We start from the raw sequence: 21796 nt of genomic DNA on the forward strand, positions 1-21796 counted from the left end.
ACTCAACTTCTACGTTGGAGTCCTTGTTATTAACCATATAATTTTGTTTCCCCATCCATCTTAAAATGTAAATTGTTTTGTTCATTTTGCCTATTACTGTAAAACTTGACTGGCTAAATTAAAGTGCCTTTTTTATGGTCACATTTCTTTTTCTTATTTTTTAACAGATGACAACTAATCTTCCTCCTCCCAGCTTCTGTTACATTCTTACTGTTCAGTCTGGTGAAATACATGTGGAAGTGGATGAGGAAGAACAGATTTCTAATTTGTACCAGCCACCAGCTGTTCATGGTCTAAAGGAAATTCTTGGGGTAATCTGCTTTACAAATCAGATAACAAATACTTTTTGCCACTGGATCTCTGGTGTAACAGTTGTCCCATTCCCTATTTTTGCACTATTTTCAGATCAATGGTTGTAACGAGCGGTGTAGCTTCTGGGCCCAAGTGCTCTATCGAAGGCTGCAGGTAATCTTTTTATTTAGCAATTAATTCAACATAAAATCAGCATAATGTTTATGTAAAGAAGATTCCATCTTGTTTAGGGGTAACCCCTATATCAGGATTATCTTCAGGAATTGTATGGACAGAATTATCACCATGTCTAAAAATGCTTGTGAAAGGTAAAACAAACTGCATCACCAGTTTCAATGCCATTCAGTCTAGAAAGCGAATTATTCCTGAATAAATTGCTATCTAACCAGAGATAATACTGCACTCTGGAGAGAGAGCTCACGGGAAGTTAGTTGAGGCTCAATCTATAGCTGAGTGCTATCCTTAGGAACATAGCAAGAAGTTCCCAGTCAGTTGGATGTTGGAGGATAGAGTGGAACAGATGATGGTTATATAAAAATGCAGTTTTGCTCTTTTCATGCAAGTGTGTGGGTGATTTTCATTGACTTCCATAGAAGCCCCTCAGGCAAATTTGGCTTTTATGGTCCAGTAAGTAGTAAAAGGGAGGAACTCTTAGGTAAATACATCTGCCATCCATACTGTGCCGGAAAGCTTACAATTATGTTTTATTTGTTTCTGAATGATGCTACGATGTTCTTTCAAAATGTTGCTAGCTCCTTTAGTAGTTAAAGGATTTTTTTTTGTTGCTGATTTATTTATTTTTTCCTGGCGACTGGATCCTCAATACAGCCAGCACTGAGTTCTAGCGGAGAATAATTTGCAATTGTCCATCAGCTCCACAAGAAACAAAGTGTGAATCAAAGCATATGAACCAAAGACAAAGAAATTCCAGAACGGCCAGCAAAATAGCTGGAGATGCTTCCCACAAGTTTGAGACATAAATTTAATTTAGGTCTTGCCCTTTTGCTTCAAAAGACAATGAATTATGATTTAATTTTTAGGCAGGGAGTACTTTTAACTACTGAGATGAGGGGTATCTCTTGTGTTTTCTGCATGCTAATTGAGAATGGAACAGAGCATTTGCAAGTTTGGAATTAGGGCTAGCTGGATGGGATCTTTAGTGTGCCAGCAGAAAGATGGACACATACATGCGTAAATTCCTATTTCCAAGAAACCTCTTCCAGTGAAAAATGAAATAAAATTGCAGACTAGGGGCATCCTATCCAACCGTTTTTGAATTCAGGAATGTCTACATCTGAAATTCTGATGTGGGTTATCAGTATTCTTGTGTAAAAGCACTTCATCACTGAATTAGAGAAAAGATGAAGCATGCAGGAACAGATGTGATTTTGAAGAATGGAATACTGAGTAGCAAAAAAAAGGTGTATTTTTTTCTTGCTCTCAGGAGGCTTATTAGTTGTTTTTTTTAATGGCTATTCACTTGCTGAACTTTTTATAGGTCAACAACATGAGTGCTCGTAATTTTTTGAAAGTAATGATGGAAAAGCAATAGAAGATATTCTTCCTATGTTTAACTGTCTGGATAACTGCTCTAGGAATGTAAAGATATTTACCTGCTGCTGGTGTATCACTTGCCTAGTCCTTCCAGAAGATCACAAACAGCAGCTTGTTTCCTGCAGCTGCCTTGCCAAGAGGATGTACCTTTCACAGGCAAAATCACCAAGTTGTAATAAGTGAGGAAGGGACAATGGCTTGGTTTGTTTTTCAGATTTATTGTTAAATAATCTGCTATGTGAGCTAATCCAGATGTACCTTAAAAAATAGTATTTTCTCTCTTTAGCTACAGTATTAAGTAGCTTAATAGCTTACAGTATTAAGTACTTAAATTAATATGACTTAATTTGTGTGAAGGAGGAATGGAAATATGCTTTTTTTATTAGTCAGAATCTGAACTGTGGTTCAGAAGGAATATGAGGAAATATATTCCATCTGTGGTTAAGGAGCTGTCCTTCCTTATAACTCAATCCTGCTGCTATTTGTCTGTTGTGTCCTCCCTGTTCAGAACAAATTGTCACACATAGCAGGATGATGATTTGATACTAACTTGTGATTTTTGCTGGTATTATTATTTACTTTTTGGATGATCTTCCTGAAAGACAGTTTTTAATGTGTTGGTAATTCTCAGGGGACAGATGTAAAAATTCTTTCTTTGAAGCTGTCCTAATGTTATCTGTGCAGAGGAGGTGTATGTAGTTACTAGGCAAAACAACAACATCAGTGCAATAGGCAGCATGTGCTCTATTAAGGCATAACTGTCATATCTGAACTGTGAATTTTTCCAGTCACTATTTACAGTTACCTCATTTGCTCTAAGAGTGGGAACATGAACAGAAATCCAGGTTTAGTATGGCCAATGGTTTCACAGTTAGAATTCAACCAAAGACAAAATACTGGAGAGATTTGTTGTATTAGCTTCTGCTACAGACATGCAGCTCTGAGAGTAAAGTGCTACATGTCTTTCCAGGCATTATAGTATTTAATTTTCAGTTAAATGTTTTAAGTATTTTTGATCAGCAGATTAATTTGAAAGAGTAACAAAAACTTTTTAAATTAATAAAGATATTTAATCTTAGATATTTTAAAATACCAGAATCTGAAAATTTGCAAATTCCTTGCACTGGTAAATATGAAATACACTTTGATATGATATTTTTGTACCTGTCTGGGGCAGAAAACTTATGCTGTCATTTCAGATTTATATATCTCTTATTTAGGAGTTATCTACTTCCTTATATTTATGCATCATCGGAATATTTAGGGATATTTGTTCAACTGAAAGAAAAAGCTCCATTTTGCAACTTGGTTATGCTTGGGAATCTGATATCAGTACCTAGAAAATGTGCCCACAGAGGAATAATATTAGTAGTAGAAATGCTCTTTCCTCATTTTTTTTAAGACAAAAATTATGTAAGTCTTAATAAAACCATCCAATTATCTTTTTATCTATGCCATATATATAGTATAAATATATAATACATATTTTTTTAGAAAATATATTTTCAAATCCCATGTATAGTCCAAGAAAATGATGATTAAGCGTGATGGTTGGCTGAGGTAAAGCCAAGAGTCCAGAGAATCAACCTCAGAAAGTTAATTTAAGGTAGATATTTTAAGGTTTGTATCTGAAGTAAGGAATACCAAAAAATTCTAGTAAACCCTTGACTCATTATTCTGAACAAGCCCTAACTGTAATAATTTCTGACAGTTTTATGAGTTATTTAAATATGAAGATGTTTAGTCTTTTCCTTCTACTAAAAGAATTAACAATTGCATTCCAAATCTGTATCTTTTTTTTTTTCCTAATCACAGTCAAAACACAGTGTTCCTGTAGATCAAAGAGAAATGTTGTTGTTTGTGACTGACTCCACACTGCAAAATGCGGTTCATGGGATTCCAAAAGTTGTTGCTGTGTCAGTCACCACGTCGTGTGTTCTCAGTGTGGAAGTCATAGAAGCCCTCAGTGCTGGCTCTCGACTTGTCTTCTTCAAGGATGCTCTGTGGGGAAATGGTAAGCTTTGCCCGTGGTTTGGAAGCAGTTGGAGTCTGCCAGAAACAGCACCCTTATCTCTGACACCACAGTATGTGACGTCCAGAGAGGTCACTTTCATTTTCAGATTAAGATGAGATTTTGAAAGTTTGGGATGAGAAATTTGAAAGGGATTGTAATTTCAGCTTTCTTGCAAGGTTTCTTCTTCTGTTTTTTTGGCTTGATCTCGAAAGTGAAGGAGAAATTCAGTGATGTTATTGTAGGTCCACCAGTATTACTATCAGTCTTCTCTAATGACTGTTGAATCTGATGACCAGTGTCAATCAAATTTGTGAGCTGACAGAAGGCTCAAAAATATTAAGAAATTTGCATATCCTTAGATAGAGAAATTTTACAAGCTCTCCTAAACCATCTTAGCTGTGAGCCTTCACTCCCATACAGATCATGAAATTATGGTTGTCCACTTTACTTTCATTTTTAGTCCCTCTTTTTTGAGGTTCAAGTTTGGTTATGTATGGTGGCTGCAGGGCTAGTTCACATCTCCCACCTTCAGTCAGTTCCAGAATGTAAGTGAACTGGAAGTACAAAGCTGTTCAAAAGGCTGTGTGTCCTGAAGCAAAAATCTCTGCTCTGGAGATTAAAGCATTGCATGCACCTACTCTCTGTAATCTCTGAAGCAAAGTAGGACCACCTGAAGGGGTGCCCAAGCTTATTATTACCAAGAGAGTGAGATGTGATGCAGTCTGGGTGGCATCAGACTCTCTTCTGGCATGTTCAAATTTTTTAATTTCTTCTTCAAATTCAGATTTCTTTTTCTCCTCGGGAGTTGCAAAGTGTGACAAGAAGCGTGGTGCATGTATCGCTGAAAGCAAAATATTTTGTCATTGAGAAAACCTGATGGAGTCTATTCATCTGTTTGGTAGCTGGCAGAGATTGTTGTCTTTATTGGCTGTGACAATTAACGTGGTCACCTTTTTCCTTGTTACTGTACTGAGTTGAAATGTCTTTTTTGGCAGGTAGGATTATTTGTGTTGAACGTACTGTTCTCTTGTTACAAAAGCCTCTTTTGTGCTCGGCTGCCGGTGCTGACCTCAGTGAGCTGACTGGCCCTGTCAGACTCGATGGGCTGGATTCTACAACACAGGCCAACTCCGTTTGTGCTCTCAGAGGTTTGTATGGCCTTGCCTGAAATGAATGCGGTTAATTATTTGTGCTCACTTTAATCTTTTGTGTCTTTATATTGATTTCTTACACAAACAGCGTGGAGGGATGAAAAAAGCATGGCATTGCTGTGGGTCATTAGGATATTTAAGATTTTATGCTTCTTTGTGGGCTCTGTTTACCTTTTGCTGGCCAAACTCTGCTCCCACTCACTCATACCCCAGAATAAATGTTTAGTGCACAATCTGTTTCATTATATTCCTTCCTTCACTGTCTTCTTTCAAGAGCCTTCTGTTCACACCAGCCTTGTTGATGTTGGCAACAATGAGTTATACCAATAAGTTTTAGGCAGATGGGTAAGATATGTTACCCAGATCTTGAATGGTAGGGGTTAGTGACTGATTTCCCTGGAGCTTTGCTGCAGTAGAACAATTTATTATTTTACCATAGTAATTTAGCATAATGTGGCCAGTATTTGCTCACCAACCACTTTGGAGCATAGCTTTGTCTAATATCTTGGTCTTACCATTAACCATGCAGAAACATTTCTTACTACAGATTTTCTAGTGTTTCTAAATCATGCAAAAACATTCTCTACTGTGTATTTTCTAATGCTTTGTCCAAACAACTTCTTAAACCTCCCAGATGTACAGTGGCTATGAGAAAAAAATCCTTAGAAGCCCATCAACTCTTCAAGGCTATTTCCTTCCCTAATTTAATTTGTATTGTTCTAGTAGCCCTTGTAGAAAATTCTTGATACACTTCTGCATTTGCACCTTCAAGTATTCACTGGAGCATTTAAAATTAATTTTAAATTTACAACAGATAATGGTTTTCAAATTAATTCTTCAGCTATAATATGATAGACTGAGAAGACAGTTTGAAACCAAGCAAAGCCTTTACTAAACATACCTGCTGCTATGGTAGAGCCACAACTTAGCAATGCCTCTATGATTAATTACTGAGCACTTTGCAGTGACAAATGTTGAACAGTGCATAATGAAAACCAAGCACGACTAGAGACACTTCACTCAAAGCCTTGGTTGTTATGTACATCTTGCATTGATACAGCTACCTGGAAGATATTTCTGTCACTGGGTGTGAAATGCTTTTTGACATTTTTTTTTTAACCTGTCCAGTAGTTATATTAAGAATTGCCACTTCTCTGCTGTTAATTTTGTGATTATGAGAAGTGCCTGTCTTCTTTTTTCTTGTTGACAGTGTTCATAGTAGGATAAAGGACACATCTCTCTGTCCTTTCTTTTTCCAGCAGAGCAAAGAAAGTACACCTTTGTGATCTGTTGTGTAAACAAGTACTTACTTTACACACATGGGAGATGTCATGCTTTGCCTGTCCTGTATTACAGATGGAAGAATGACAAAAGGAGAAATTAATCCTACAACCTTGTCTTGTTTAATCTGGAATTTGTGCAGGGTAGCTGTTATCAGTATGTTCCCACACCTGAATACCAACACGGAATATAAGAAAACCTTCTTTAAACTTATGCTGATGCAATATATAGATGAAAACTCTCACCTTTATGTGTCCTGAAATAATTTAATAGCATTCAAGAGATATATTCACTGTTTTGCATTTCAGTTCGTTAGTGCCTGCATCTTTCTGCTGAACTAATGAAACTAATAGCATTGACCTTGCTTTGTTAGTGAGAGAATATACTTTTGGTGGAGCATGGAGGGAAATGTATCATCTCTAAAATTCAGTCACTGTCTCTTATCTCCTGAGTATGGGAGTTCTTATTCTGGCTTTCAATGAGAAGCAGTTATCACCTCATTCATTCTTTTTCTTTGTGCATCCTCTCATTTCTTGTACTTTTGGTCACCTATGTGTGTTGCACATTGGCATCCTCTCATCTAGCAAGGAGGCTGCAAGGCTGCAAAGGCTTTCTCTACCCCTTCCTGAAGGAGTGTGCCTTCCTGCTCCTTTGGAAGGAACATCTGAAGTTGTGCCAGTCCAAGCTCCCACTTAAAGCTGGGCCCTGAGCAACTTGGTACAACTCTGGACTGGATGTTCTTCAGAGGTTCTTTCCCCATCAAAATAGAAAATGTTCCAGTCCAAGCAGATGCAATGAATTTGTCAGAAATCCTTGTTTCTGGGAGGTCCAGTCATACCAACTCTGGGATAATGGAGAGTGTTGCTCTTCAAAAGATGAATGAAAACCTGTGGTTGCTTTCTAATGAAAAGTTTATTCTTCATTGCAAGATGAATCCATGGTTTTCACCTATGATCTTAGGGTTAATAGGTTTATTCCCTTATCACTATGCATTGCAAGGCAATTTCTAACCTCTTTTTGCTGTATGGTAGCAGTCAGGATGACTTAAATGTTGGCAGAACTGTTCATACAGCACAGAACTGTTTTTCCTCCTAATCATGCTTTGAGCAAATTCTACTTAGTCTATACCACATATGATACGTGGGAATATTACTTGATTAATATTATTTGCCTAGTATATGGCTCACCAACAGTGAGTTTTGACATTGGATATTTTCATATTTAAACCTTTACTCAGGGGTGGGGGGGGGGGGGGGGGGAGGGGAGGAGGTTTCAGTTTTCCACTTAATTGTGGGACTAAAATGGGGTTAGTCAGTTTACCCAGATTTCCTTTTTTGATTGAATTTTTGCCTTTCCTGTCCCACTAATCAGGATAACTGATTGGGGGAAAAAATCCAAAACAACACATCCATGTTTTAATTGTTTCAACCAAAGTGTTCCTTGGCATTCCACATGGCAGACCTGCTTTTCCAGGTGTTGTCCCATTGTCAATCTCTTCTTAATAGCACCAGCCACAACCCTTAAAAATAAACTAGAGGTAAAAATTGAATTTGGGCTATGAACATTTTCATTTAAAAGAAGGATCTTGGGAAAATATCCAAAAGGTTTGTGTATGTCAAGCAAAATCCAGAGTCTTGAAAAAGATGTCCAGTAGTTCAGCATCCTAAAATCACTTTTCACATAGGATGCACAAGATTGTCACTAGATTACTACACCTGTTGCTGGTTTGAGTCGGTCTGACTTCAGTGATGTCTGGTGGTTTTCTCAAGAGAACTCTACATTATCATCAAAATAATCTTCGCCACTAGATATAATCACATCAGTATGATCCTGATTTGTTTTCCTCAAATGTACTTGCACTGGCATCTTGCAGCTGGAACGTGGCACACAGCTGGGAGAAAGTGAAAAGGCTTAGAGAGAAAGGGGATTTGTTTTGGTTTTAAAATTATTTTTTAATGAAGAAGGAAACATACTCAGCAAACCAACTGGTAGCTTTTTGATGAACAAGAATCATAAAATCACAGAATCATAGAATCATTTAGGTTGAAAGGCATCTTTAAGATCATCAAGTCAAACCACTAACCCAGCACTGCCAAGTTTACCACTAAAACATGTCCCCAAATGCCACATCTGCAAATCTTTTAAATGTCCAGGACTGGGGACTTCACCACTTTCCTGGCAGTTGTTCAAATGTTTGACCACCCTTTCAGTGAAGAAAATCTTCCTAATATCTGACCTAAACCTCTCTTGGCATAACTTCAGGCCACTTCCTCTCATCCTGTCACTTACTACCTGGGAGAAGAGGTCAACCCCTGCCTGGTTACAAATTCCTTCCAGGCAGTTGTAGAGAACAACTGGTTCCTCCTGAGCCTCCTTGTCTCCAGGCTAAAGAACCCCAGCTCCCCTTCAACAGCTCCATTGCTCTTCTCTGTGCCCTCTCCAGCACCTCAATGTCTTTATTGGAGTGAGGGGCCCAGAACTGGGCTCGAGGTGCAGCCTCACCAGTGCTGAGTACTGAGTGATGATCCCTTCTTTAGTCCTGCTGGCCACACTGCCCAGGATGCCACTGGCCTTCTTGCCCACCTGGGCACATGCTGGATCATATCCAGTTGGCTGTTGACAACACCCCAGCTCCTTTTCCATTGGATCACTTTCCAGTCACTCTTCCCCCAGCCTGTGGTGCTGCCTGGGGTTGTGACCAAAGTGCAGGACCCAGCACCTGGCCCTGTGGAACCTCACACCACTGGCCTCAGCCCACTGATCCAGCCTGTCCAGATCCCTCTGCAGAGCCTTCCTGCCCTCCAGCAGATCAACGCTCCCACCAACTTGCTGTCGTCTGCAAACTCACTGAGAGTGGATTTGAGCCAGATTATTGGTTAAAATATTAAACAGGACTGGCCCCAATACTGAGCCTTAGGGAACACCATTGGTGACTGGCCACCAAGTGGATTTAACTCCATTCAGCATTCACATCATTCTAAGAGAAACATAACCATGTAAACTCCAGTTTATCATGAACACTGAAGAATCACAATTATTCATCTAAGAGTCCAAGTGGTTAAATAGAACATCTTATTCTGTCAGAGAAATGTCTGATGTTTTGTTGTACACTTAGAAATTGGGTCATAAATGTTGTATTTGAGAAGCAACTTTACAGATCTTCAGACTTGCTGTCCTTTGAATTCCCAAAGAAAATTACAGTTTTGTTGTTTAGGTGTAGCTCCCTCCTTGTCCCGGGAGAACCAGAAAAGCAAGGGATTAACACCATGTCTTACAGTCCAGACACTGTAATGCTCCATAGTCTCCAAGGCTTTCCTCTATTGAAAGTGGTATAGTACTGTGAGATTGCTGCTCAGCAGAGGCTGGATTTTGAAGTCTGTAGTTCTGTTGTACTAGTGAGGTTTTATTCTCACTAGTGAGTGTAATTTCATTCTTACAGGTGAATGTTTTTCTCTATAAATAATGCTCATAATTTCAGCATATTTTTACCATAAAATATAATACACTCTTTATTGGCTTCTCATAAAATGCTGAATATATTTTTTCTTGCCAAAACTAGCAAGGCCCTTTTTATTAGTCCAGAGTATCTTTGGCATTCCCTTCTTACACACACACTTAAGACTGTCAGCCAGATCTAATCTCTGTTAAATCTGTATAAATTAAGAATAACTCCATTGTTAGTGGAATTTAATCTGCATTGTTGTTTTCAGAAGGGACTGGGACTTCTTATTGGTTTGTATTTTCTAAATATCATATCAAGCTATTTGATCTGATGATTTTTATAGCTGTTAATTGCCAAGAAAACATCAGAGGACCAGAAAGAAAGCAAACAAGTAAAAACAAATCAGAAAAGCAGTAGAATCCAAACCAAAAGAACCCAGCCTGTTTGGAAAATTAATTGTGAATTATCTACTTTCTGGTATTGTTAGAATGTAACACTCTGCTGTACTTTCATCCCTTGTTGGAGGGACGAAGGAGAAAGGGAGTGAGATTTTTGGAAGAGCTGATTCTTGCTCTGACAAGTCTTAAACTGTGGGTCAGAGAGGCTTAAACCTGCTGTGAAGCCAAGAGCGACTGTGTTTGCTGGCTTAACATTAGCATTTTGTAAGAATTCCATGTTCTGCAGGTACTGTTGTTGGAGTTAATGAGAGCACTGCTTTCTCCTGGCCTACATGCAACAGATGTGGCAATGGAAAGTTGGAACTGTGTCCCCAGGACAGGTGAGAGTCAGCATGCTCCAGAGCACTCCAGGTGTTTTGTCGATGTAGCCATAACAGCAGCAGGTGATGCAATGATTCCTGCAGGCACAGGCTGCACTTTGCTCCTTCCTAGAGCTAAGACGTAGTATTTTTATTGCTGATGAACTGATAAAACCTGCAAGGTTACATTAATATATTAAGAAAGATACAAGTAGATATGAAATGGTTTGATTTTGCAGTTTTTACTATTGTTTGCAGTTACTACTGTTTTTTAAACCAACCTTGCTTATAAAGGTTTCATAGCCCACTGCATTATAAAATTACTTTTAATAGAATATGCCCCAAAGCCACAGGTCTGATTTTAAGTTCTTTTAGAAGTAGTTACATATGTTTGTGTGTCTTGCCTTGTTAATCTGTGTATCCCCAATTCACCTCATTTTTGTACTGGACTATGATCTCTGCTACAATTTATCTAAGTATGAAAGAGTTGCATTTCAGACCTATTAAATTAGTCACCTTTCTAAAAAGGATGTTGAATAATTCTGGCAGTATGTCTGTCCTGAATGTGAAGACTGATCCTACAGGACCTGTTGCCACCTGAAATGCTGAACCTGTGTCACACTGACATAATTTTGGAAAGCCTCCACTGCAGCTGCCTAGCCAGCTTGTGCTTGCAGAGTGTGAGATACCTGGTGGAATAAAAGCAGTCAGAGTGAGGCAGGAAGGCAGGCAGGAAGGCAGGCAGGAAGGCAGGCAGGAAGGCAGGAAGGCAGGAGGGAAGGAAGGCAGGAAGGCAGGAAGGCAGGAAGGCAGGAGGGAAGGAAGGCAGGAAGGCAGGAAGGCAGGCAGGAAGGCAGGCAGGAAGGCAGGCAGGCAGGCAGGAAGGAAGGAAGGAAGGAAGGAAGGAAGGAAGGAAGGAAGGAAGGAAGGAAGGAAGGAAGGAGGGAAGGAAGGAAGGAAGGAAGGAAGGAAGGAAGGAGTTCTTTCTACCGAAAAAGCTTACAAAAAGCATAAGGAGAAGTTGGGTTGATCTTACTGAAATAAATAATATATTCTTAAAGACGAGAAGATTTGCCCTTTATGCTTTGTTGTACAAAAAAGGCTGAAAATCAAAACCAGGTGTCCTGTATTATACTGTCATACAAAAAATAAGGATGTGTCTATGTTCACATAGTAGCATAGTCCAATTAAAAAAGCATCTCACCTGTGAATGACGCTTTTGCTTCATTTGGATAACAAATGAAGTATCAATATTTGTGTAAGAAGTGCTTCCAACAAGCAGTTATAGCTGAGCTTAATTTTGTGCATGACTTAAGTGTGCACTGAAAACATTGAACGTTTGCTGAATGAGGGCCTAAGTCAATAATTCGCTTTGGCCAAATCTATACTACAAATTTTCTTTTGCCATAACTTTTAGGAGGTTACGAGATTAATATTTGCTTAAGTGGAGTGACTATAAATAGCAACCTCTGTCCACGCTGCCAGAAATTATAAAAGGAAGATCCTTTCGCCAGAAGAGTTTAGGTCCTCCAAGAGAGTTACTGCCAACAGAAGAGTTCTATTTGCTATTATCAACTGAATCTCCTCTACCAGGGTTTTGCTACTAAAAGTCTACCAGCAAAGTGTTTCAGAAAATACACTAATTGGGGGTTTATTTCTTTTGATTTATGATAGCTTGTTGGTTTCTCTATGTTTTTCCACCATTATTTTGTGTGTTTCAGAGAATTGCTATATTGCAACCAGTGTTCTGAAGTTGTCACAACACCAGTTTTGAAAATGCAGCTGGAAGTCTTCTTGAGTTGTCCATCCCGGTCTCAAAGTACAGTAAAAGTAAAGGTACGGCATGAAATGAGTGTTGGTGTATCAGATGCAGTGAGATTAGATGTGTAGACACATAGGTATTCTAAGCCACACTTCTGTGAACAGTTCTGTTAGAAGACAAATTAAAATATGTAAGACTATCCCATAATTTAATCTAATACCAAACTTGTGTTTCATTGGGCTAAGAACCCAGCTCCCAGATCTTGCTCAAATAATGCAGTCATTGAGTTCACCCTGAGGTTTGCAAACTGTTCTATGGCCCAGATGAAGGGATTTGTTGGTCTGGGCCTTTGGAAACCTCAGTCTACACAGTCTAAAAGGAATGTGTGTTTTTAGACTTCCATTCTGAACATCTTTTGTATCACCTCTGCTTTCTTGGCCAGAGAAACAAAACTGTTTGATATTAAAATGATAAATTTTTGTTCTATGTGACTGCAAACAGAATGTCTTTGCACAGTTAAGATTTTTGTCAAAACCTGTGAATTTTCTCATTCCAGCTGTTGCAAAGGACAATCTCTTCTCTCCTGATGTCCTCCGCCAGTGAGGATGGGGTAGGTATAATGAACACTGGCCAAAAAAAGTTAAACTACAGAACTTAATAGAAAGGCAAAGTACCAATCTGTTGGCAGGTCAGCCATGACTTTTGGTGGCAGGGTCTTGAAAATCTCCAGTGATGGAGATTCTGACTTTCCAGGCAGTTTAGTTCAGGACTGCACTAGCAGTGGTAAGAGATTTCACTACAAGTGAAATGATTTTTTTTCCCATGTCCAGGCTGTGATTTGAGTGGGCTGTGCCCTTTGGCAATCCCACCTTCCAGCTGCTGATGCCCTGCCATCTCATCAGACTCACACGCTCCTTTTCAGAAGGGGGATGGATGGTGCAGATGGGCTGTGTAGCTTCAGCTCAGCTGTGGATCTGCAAAGCTACCTGCAAACAGGACTCAAAGCTGCCACAAGCAGTGCTGGACTTGACTCCATTCTCTGGCTGAGGATCCAAAGACAGCAAAGATACCCTCCAAGCAGCCCACCTTTTGTGTCTGGTCTTCTAAATCCTATAAACCACAACCACATTGTAATAGCACAACACTGAAAACACTGGCAGGTGGAAATAGTAGAAGAATTTGCAAATGCATGCAAGATATTACTTCGTAATTGTATGAATGAAACACGTGTGAGCCATGAGGATCCATGGGCTAAAGTACAGTTTATGTAATCGTGAAGTAGTTATTCCTTTAATCTGAGATATCAGAAGAACCCTGACACTTGGCACAGTGACCCAGATTTATCATGGGTGAGGGAGGCACCTGGGTAGGTGCCTGGCTGGCATTGGCTGCTGGATGGTCGGCAGCCTTCAGAAAGTCATTAAGTCCAATTAGGATTCCAAGATTTTCCCTCTCCCTTGCACGTGAACGGGAGCAAAGGTCAGTTTGTTGTCTGGTTTAATCATCCCAGTTAAATATCTTCAGTTAGGTGATATGTACCGGGGTCAGTTTGCTTTCCCTGTCTTACAAGGTTTCCAGCATTTTCCAATTATATGCTCCATGCTTTTAGTGGGATTTGTGGGTAATGTTTATAGTGAAAAGTTACTCTGAAATAATAAATTATTTTTCTTATGCTGGAGGAGGGTGTGTATTTCATTTAAGCAAAGAGATACGAGAAATTTCCAAAACGTGTTTGCTCCTTTAATAGCAGTTAAGTCTTGCTGAGTTTTACAGGATGTGTCTGGTTTGGTTACAGACTGGCAAAACATAATTCTTTTTTCAAGTTATTAGAATTCAAACAACCTCTTTTTCATGTTTCAGTGTGTATTATCCCAGCATTTAAAAGTCTGGCAACTCAGATTTTTTTTTTTTTCTTTCCTGGCTGAAACACAGGGATAAAGATTAGCCACAAGAAATACCAGGTAGCATTGAGGTGGCATTTTTTTGCCAGTGCTGCTAAAGTTTCTAAGGGTGTAGCTTTGTAATCAATTCCTCTGGCAGGGAGGTTGGTTTAGGCCGTCACTGGCCCTGGCCACTTGTTCCTCACCTTGTGGCAGCCCTTCTGTTCCCCAGTAGAGTTGTTTGTGCAGCTGCACAGTGAACTGGACTGCAGAACTGGTCTGGGGTAAAAATAATCTAGGAAAAAAAAAAACAGAAAAAAAGATTGTTTATACCTTGAACCAGGCAACACCATAGGTATCACATACCTGTACAGAAGCACAGTGCAGATGAAGGCAGGGGCACAGTCAGAGGCTGGCTGTAGGCAAGGCCTATGTGAACCTGCCACCTGAGATACCCTCTCAAGTGAAATATCAACTGTGAGTGTTACCAGTTCTTGTGTTAACGTGCTGCCTCCTCTCAGAGCAGCCATGGCAGCCTTGCATCCCTCTCCTCCACGCAGAGCAAAACCTCTGCAAATCTGCTCAGGCACAACTCGTGGGTGAAATGCCCACATTAAGCAGGAGGGACTGTGTTGGTGCTGGTGGTGGTAATGCATGTACAACAAAAAGTTAAAAGGGGGGAGAGGGAGGAGAGTAAGAAGGGTTACACAGTGTTTTTTCCCTTTAGTGGATCAGTTAGCACAGGTAATCAATGTATATTATGTATGTACACATTGACAGCACGCATGAAGTCCTGCAAATGTCAGAACGGAAGATAAAGGGAGCATGTGTAGGTGTTGTGCTTCAGCAAAACTGAGCTGAAAGTCACAGTAACTTTTTTCCTGTTTAAGCAGCTCATTTTTAAAGCCTGGTAGGGCAGCAGCTGAGCCTGATCTAATTATTGAAAAGCTAATATATTCATTCTTTCCATTAGTTCTAATGCATTTTTCGAGTCCTTTAAAAAAATTGTCTGTTGGAAGAGGATCTGCATGCTGCATCTTCCCAGCTGAATGCTGCCTAGAACAGAACGTCCAGCACTGTTTGTTTTACTCACCATGCTTTTATTCCTGCAGACTTACGAGGTGCAGAGTGTGCTGGGAAAGGAGGTGGGGTTATTGAACTGCTACGTCCACTCCGTAACCAGTCACCCCAACTGTGTTGTGCTGGAGGAAATTGTTCTTCTGGAAGCTGCAGCGAGACTGAGTTGAACTCTAGTCAGCTATTACAGTATCTGTGGACTTTGTAATGTGATTATCTGTTAACTAGTGCCACAGATAATGTATAATGCAAGTGTGATAAGCATTAAGATAGTTTATTAAAACTGTGATTTATGAAGCACGTTGTGCTAACACTGAAAAAAATATCCCTATATTGTTCAACTTTGTGAACATTTTCTGATCAGTGCAGAATCTGAGAATACAGTTCTTGTCGTGTTTGCTGTTATGTAATGTAAAACATCTTTTTCTGAAAGTTTTGAATGGTTGTTATTTTTTTTTTAATGATGCTGTATTTATTACGTGTCAATGGAAAATCTTTTACTGATATTTTTGAAATAAATACCTTGCTCTGGGCAGCAAATGTTGGATTAAGCTGAGTTTTATCAATGTATCCCAGACCTGCTGCAAAACGCTGCGTGGTGCATGAGTTCTGAGTTATCACTTTGCAATAGTTGTTATAAAGACAGAGATTTGAACACATATAAAGTTAATGTTTTACAGCTAATTGGTCTCTCAGCATAGAAGTTGTGTGTTATCTGTAGCTTCCCACAAAGCGGGTGTTTCATTATCGTTTCTTTTATGGGTAAGGAGCAAACTGTGTTGTAGGCCACACAACTATCCTCACCCAGACTGTGGAGACTACAGATCAGATAAATGCCAGAATCTTCCTCTGTGTATATTGCAAGAATTAATATAATAATTAGAGACTGCATTTTTTTTTCCTCCTTACTCTTTCACAGTGTTTAAAAGCCCCTTACAGGTCACAGGAGGAGGAACAGGTGGTTTTGCACAGACCCCATAAGTGATTAACCAGCAGAAAACTGCCACACTGGTCATTTCTGCAGCTCAGGCCAAGAGTGAAAAACCTTACGGATGTCACAATTACTAAAAGAATAACCCAGCTTTTGAATTCCCCTTTCCCCCCACCTCCTCCGAGCATTTCAGTCTCTTACCTGCCACCCTGTAAGGAAAAGGGAGATGACAGCCCATTCCTGTGCAGAGGTCTGAATGAGAGACTGGGATTGCCCTTCAAAACTATTTAAGAATTGAGTCCCTGAGAAAGCTGGAGGTGCTTGTTGTGTCAGGCCATTTTTTCTGCCAAATGCTGTAGGTGCTCCAACACTGCACTACTGAAATTTAGACATGTTGCCCAATCTTTTGTGTTCTCTTCACTCACTCTGTCACTAGCAGGGATCAGTGAAAGTCTGTCACCACTGACTCTGTGAGGAGCAGCAGTTGCCCACTCTCACTTTCACTAGCCAGGATCAGTGAAAGTGTCCAGCTCCTGCAGTGGCTGGAGCCTGAGTGTGCATCATCAACACCTCTGGGACTCACTTCAGCTGCTCTCAGCTATGGGACATGTTAGTGTAGGTGCAACTTTGCATTATATGGAAACCCCTTGGAAGTTTTTTTTATCAGGAGTTATAACTAGTGGTGTAGTTTTAATGGTGTTCCTGTACTCCTAGGCCTTTTTAATTTATTTTTTTTTTCTTATAGAATAAGGTATTTCTGGCGGAGTCGTGGTCACAGAGCAGTCTGTGTTGCTGTGCAGTGCTGGGTCCCGCCAGCGCCAGGGCAGCCCTGACTCAGCACTGGGGCTCCGAGGGGAGCAGAGTGAGCAGCCACCGCGGCCGGGGGTCTCAGGGTTGTTCCCAGCCCTGCATCCCTCCCTGGATGCTTTGGGAAGTAACTCAGCGCCCCTGGCTTGCCCTCACCTCCCCTCTCTGCCCCTGGGACCCCCTGGCCGTGTTCCCGCCCGTGTCCATCCCCCTCCCGGGCAGCACAAGCAGCTTTTGGGTTTTTCCCCGTCGCTGTCACGACACAAGAGCAAACGAGAGCAGAGTAGATTTAAAATGCTTTTCTTTATTCTTAGAAATGCTGTAAAAATTGATATAAAAGGTCGAGCATGCTCAGTCTTTTTTTTTTTTTTCTCTTTTTTTTTTTCCATCCTACTGTCTAAAATACACGGGATTTTGAATCATTTTAACAGATGTACCATAGCTGCGTCGGTATGACTAAAATGTAGAAAAGACGAAAAAAACTACCATTACAAAAATAATTTAAGGGGGGAGAGAAGAAAAAAAAAATAATATATTTATAGCTTTTTTTTTTTTTTTTCCCTTTTCCGCAAGTTTCGTGGTGACAGAGCCAGGCATCGCTCCACGTCGCCGCCGCATCCCGAGCGCGGCCGCGGGCCCGCAGCTCCCGCCGCTCCCGCCGCTGCCTCCGGCCCGGCCCGGGGCTGGCACGGCCCGGGGGGCTGGGCACGGCCCTCTGAGGTATTTATCCACCGTCTCCCGGAGTCCGAGTCTCCGTCCCGTCCCCCCCGGTTACCGGCAGTCGGTGCCCGAGCCGGGCTGCAGGAAGGAGGCGCTGGGCAGCTGCTTGAAGAAGTGCCGGAGGCTGGTCAAGTCCCGGGTGAGCTGCTCGATCTTCTTGTGCAGCTTCTCGTTCTCGGCCGAAAGCTCCAGCAGCTTCTGCTGCATCTCCTGGTTGCGCCTCTTGGCCTTGTCGCGGCTCTTGCGCACGGCGATGTTGTTGCGCTCCCGGCGCTGCCGGTACTCGGGGCTAAACCTGTCCACGCACTTCTTGCCGCTCCTCTCCTTGCCCCCCGCCCCCGGGGGGACTCCCTGCGCCGGCCCGGGGGCGGCGGGGGGCGCGGCGGGGCCCGGGGAGCGGGTGCTGCAGCTGGACGGGGAGCTGCTGCCCGGCGGCTCGGGGGAGGTGGGCGGCGTGGGCTGCCCGCTCAGGTTCATGATGGTCTGCGCGCAGGTGGCGATCTGCGAGGGCAGCAGCGACGAGGAGAGGTCGCTGTCGCTCCAGTCCGGCTCCTGCTTCAGAGCGCCGCGGGAGGAGAAGGAGGAGGAGGAGGAAGAGGAGGAGGAGGAGGAGGAGGCGGTGCGGGGCTCGGAGCCCAGCAGGGTGGTCATGGCAGCGCCCAGGTCCTTGGCGGGGCCGCCGCCCGGCGGCAAATACTCGCCGTACTCCGCGCCCCGCTCGGGCTTGTGGTTGCTGTTGAAGAGGTCGGCGAAGAGCTCGTCGTTGCAGAGCTCCAGGTTAGGCACGGCGGACATGGAGTCGATGTAGGAGCTGAAGTCGATGGCGCTCTCGTCCTCGTACATGGCCGGGGCGGCGGCGCTGAGCTCGGCCAGGTTGGCCCCGCTGCCGCCCGCCGCCTCCTCGCCGCTCATCCCGCCGCGGGGGCCGCCCTTGCAGCCGGGGCCCGGCCCGCCGCCGCTGCCCACCTTGGCGTCGTAGAAGTTGGCGGGCTCCGGGCACCAGCTCTTATAACATGCCGGGGAGTCCAGGCTGTAGAGAGCGGCGGCGCTCATGGGCGAGCGGGGCGCGGCGGCTCCGGGCACCGAACGCGGCTCCTCCTCGGGCACGGCAGGTGCGAGCGGGGCCGCTCTCGCTGCTCGGGCTGCTCGGGCTGTGACTGCTGTGCTCAGGCTGCCTCTGCCGCTGTTACTGCTGCCTCTGCCGCTGCTCTGTGACACCGGCGCTGCCGCCTCCCCGAGGGGCCGATCCGGGCTGGGGTCACGCCGTGAGCAGCGCTGGGAGGCGGGGATGGGACAAGGCGTCTCAGGACCTGGCAGTGAAACGCCCGCTCGGTCCCTTCTTATACGGCGCGGGCCCCGCCTCCTGCCCCAGTGACGGGGAGCGAGTGTTCCCGGCACCCCCGGGGACCCGGGGGCGGGAGCGGGTGGGGTGCGGGCCGGGCCGAGAGCTGCCACCTCCCGGCGGAGCGCGGCCCGGGCACGGCGCGGCTCCTTCGGGCTCCTGCCCCCTCCCGCACCGCCCCGTGCCCGGGCAGCGCTGCCCCCACCCCGTCTCCCCGGCTGAGAGTTCGTTTTCCCTTCTCCACGAGCCCCGGCGGAACAGCTGGCTTTAGAACGCTGATTTTACCCCGCCACGGCACCGCGCCGCATCCCCCAGGCGCTTCCCCCGCGGCGCCCGGGATGGAGCGGCGCGGGGAAGGTGCTGCCGCCCCACGCGTGTCTCTGCATCACCCGAGCGCCCCCCGGAGGCTCAGATCCCTTCCCTGGAGCGCGGGCAGCTCCCCCGAGAGGATGGAAATCCCTTGGGTTTCTTCTGGCAGGACACTCCTGTGGGAAAGGGGTGTCTGGGGCATCTTTGGCTGCCTCACGCTGCCCTGCGTGAAGTTCTGCCTCTGAAAGCCTTACATCAAATAATTATGGTTGTTGTCGGCCCCTGTCCCCCTTGCATCCCACAAACTATTACTGTCAAATTGGCAACTCTCAGGAAACTGAAAATACTTGCAGCTACAAGATAAGTCTTCTGGTTACATAAGAATTTCTAAACCCCCGGGTTCGGGGGTTTAGAGACCCACAACAAAACGCTCTTAAATTCACTTTAAAAATGATTTACTTCTTTATTTCTCTTCCAGAAGAGCCTTCTATATTTAAGGCAGGACTATCCCAGGCGCCGAGTTTCCAGCGCAGGGCGCAGCTGACGCTGCTGGCAGGGAGGGAGCTGTGCCCGAGGGGCCGCTGGCCCGGCGGTGGCACTTTGGGGACCGCGGGGACGTGCCGCTCATGCCGGGCCCGCTGCCCCTCTCCGGGCACGGCTCCAGCTGCCGCCACCGCAGCTGTTGCAGGAGCGCAGCTGTTTATCACAGGGGTGTGTGTATTTTAGCATAAGGAGCTGGGAACAAGACTGGTACATGCTCTCCCTTGGGATGTGAACTCCTCGTGGGAAGGCTTGTGGGATCAGGGGAAGTGTGCACTAAGTGCCTGCCAGGTGGGGTTTTAGTCTGGCAGGTGAGGTTTCGGTTGGAGAGGCTTTGCTTTTAACTCTAGAGCTGCCAGATGTATGTCTATTACGTTTCAATAAACTTGATTTCCTTTCTCATCAGAGGATTGATCACACAGCCTCTGTCTACACCAGCATTAACCACTGAACTTGACAGTGACACAAGAAATGGTTGCTTTTGTTTTTTCCACATTGTCAAAGAAATAATATGTTGTTTGACACATTGTTTTTTGCCTCCTATATGCCCCAGACCTTCTCTGGGGTCTATTCATGTTGCACAACTCTGCCCCACCTGCCCCTGGCCATGTCCAGCAGGGAACGTGGTGCTCTTGGACCCTTTTCCTCTGTAGGAAGTGTAGAGGAATGTGTGCATGAGGCATGGCAAGGTAGTTCCGAATTGAGATGCAGTCTGATACTTGCTGTCTCTCCCCTTGCTCTGCTGGAAGGGGTTAGATCTCACCCACTGCAGTCATAAAATTATGATTTGTCTTGGGAAGCACTCATTTTAACTGTTTGCATGCAGAACAGTGTTACACTTCCAGCTCACTGAAGTCCTTACCCCAAAGGTCAGCCAGCACTGGCATGCCACTGCTCCAGCCTCAACATGCCCATTTAATGCCCATCATGTGTTACTCCAAAAAAGACACCCCATTCCCAGCCAGGTCACCCGACCCCCGCTGGGCAATTTGCCTCCTGGCAATCACATCCTCAAAATCCCTCAGTAAAAGGCACAGAAGTGCTGTGTAAACCTCAGTATAACCCATCTGTGTCACATCTAAGCCCCACCACCACGGAGGGGGCAGCATTGCCTGCAAGGTTTTCAGGACCTGGGGGTGTGTTCAGAACTCGTGGTTGAACCTGTCAATGCCTGTCCCACAAACCCAAGCAGCAGGAGCCACCCCCTGGAGGGTGAGTTGGTTGTGTTTGTTGCTGAGCCTGGGATTGTGATTTCAGGAAAATGTTTGAGGGGGTTCTCCCATGTGCCATGCAGGGTGTGAAGCCCTGGGGTGCTGCAGCACCTGCAATGAGGCATCCAGGAGCGTTTGAGAAAGTGATACCTGGCTCTTAGCAAAGCAGTGCGCTGAAGGCAGGATGACATCCATGCTCTGCTGTTTCCCGGGGTGGATTTGTCTGACATCTCAGCAGCTGAATCTGTTCCCACCTGCATATGTAATTTCAGGAGCAGTGAAGTACAGACAAGCCCTTTATTTCCCTCATCTGTCCTGCTGAGTACTTGGCCCACTGAGTCACAGCTTCCTTGTCTCTGGGATCCAGTGATTTTAAACAACAGTAAGAAGCAGGTGATAATCTGAATTTCAGAACAAATTCTTTAAAACTTGCTTGAAGTTCATGCCCCAAATCAAGGAAAGTATTTAAACCTGGCAAGAAAGGACAAGAAACCTTTCTCTAAGAAGCAGAAAAAAGACAAAACTTTATCTTATTCTGGACTGCTGGCTGTGAATCTCAGAGAAACACCAGGATCCTGAGCCCTTCAGAGATGGCAGTTAAATCACACTGTATTTCTGACTAGTTTTTCCTCATAAATAGAGGACAGACCACTCAGGGAAAGTAAGGAAACAAGGTAATGTTTCCTCAGCGTGTTCACCTTCAGCA

The 21796-nt window shown here is 43.9% G+C and overlaps 2 protein-coding genes across 6 annotated transcripts in view; one reads left to right on the forward strand and one right to left on the reverse strand.

Moving 5' to 3' along the window:
• SPIDR (scaffold protein involved in DNA repair) overlaps nucleotides 1-15736 on the forward strand; it is a 195159-nt gene extending 179423 nt beyond the window's left edge. For 2 of the 5 annotated variants that reach the window (XM_083871161.1, XM_083871165.1), the window contains 8 exons: nucleotides 168-311; nucleotides 406-465; nucleotides 3682-3880; nucleotides 4876-5028; nucleotides 10439-10532; nucleotides 12233-12347; nucleotides 12830-12883; nucleotides 15266-15734. In XM_083871161.1, the coding sequence (XP_083727287.1) occupies nucleotides 168-311; nucleotides 406-465; nucleotides 3682-3880; nucleotides 4876-5028; nucleotides 10439-10532; nucleotides 12233-12347; nucleotides 12830-12883; nucleotides 15266-15400 (954 nt within the window). In that variant the 3' untranslated portion in view covers nucleotides 15401-15734. Of the gene's footprint in view, nucleotides 1-167; nucleotides 312-405; nucleotides 466-3681; nucleotides 3881-4875; nucleotides 5029-10438; nucleotides 10533-12232; nucleotides 12348-12829; nucleotides 12884-15265 lie in introns of all 5 variants that reach the window. The other 3 variants (XM_083871163.1, XM_083871164.1, XM_083871162.1) reach the window with 3 other exon arrangements.
• Nucleotides 15737-17252: 1516 nt separating this feature from the next.
• On the reverse strand, nucleotides 17253-18762 carry CEBPD (CCAAT enhancer binding protein delta). The gene has a single exon (XM_083879437.1). The coding sequence runs from the start codon at nucleotides 18739-18741 to the stop codon at nucleotides 17740-17742; it is 1002 nt and encodes a 333-aa protein (XP_083735563.1). The 5' UTR covers nucleotides 18742-18762; the 3' UTR covers nucleotides 17253-17739.
• Between the last annotated feature and the right edge of the window lie 3034 nt (nucleotides 18763-21796).

This window comes from Zosterops lateralis (genome assembly GCF_965231275.1).
Source record: "Zosterops lateralis genome assembly, chromosome: 1".
Taxonomy (NCBI): Eukaryota; Metazoa; Chordata; class Aves; order Passeriformes; family Zosteropidae; genus Zosterops; species Zosterops lateralis.

Coding starts and splice junctions, on each gene's coding strand:
- CEBPD (XM_083879437.1), bottom strand. CDS start 18,741: ATGAGCGCCGCCGCTCTCTACAGCCTGGACTCCCCGGCATGTTATAAG.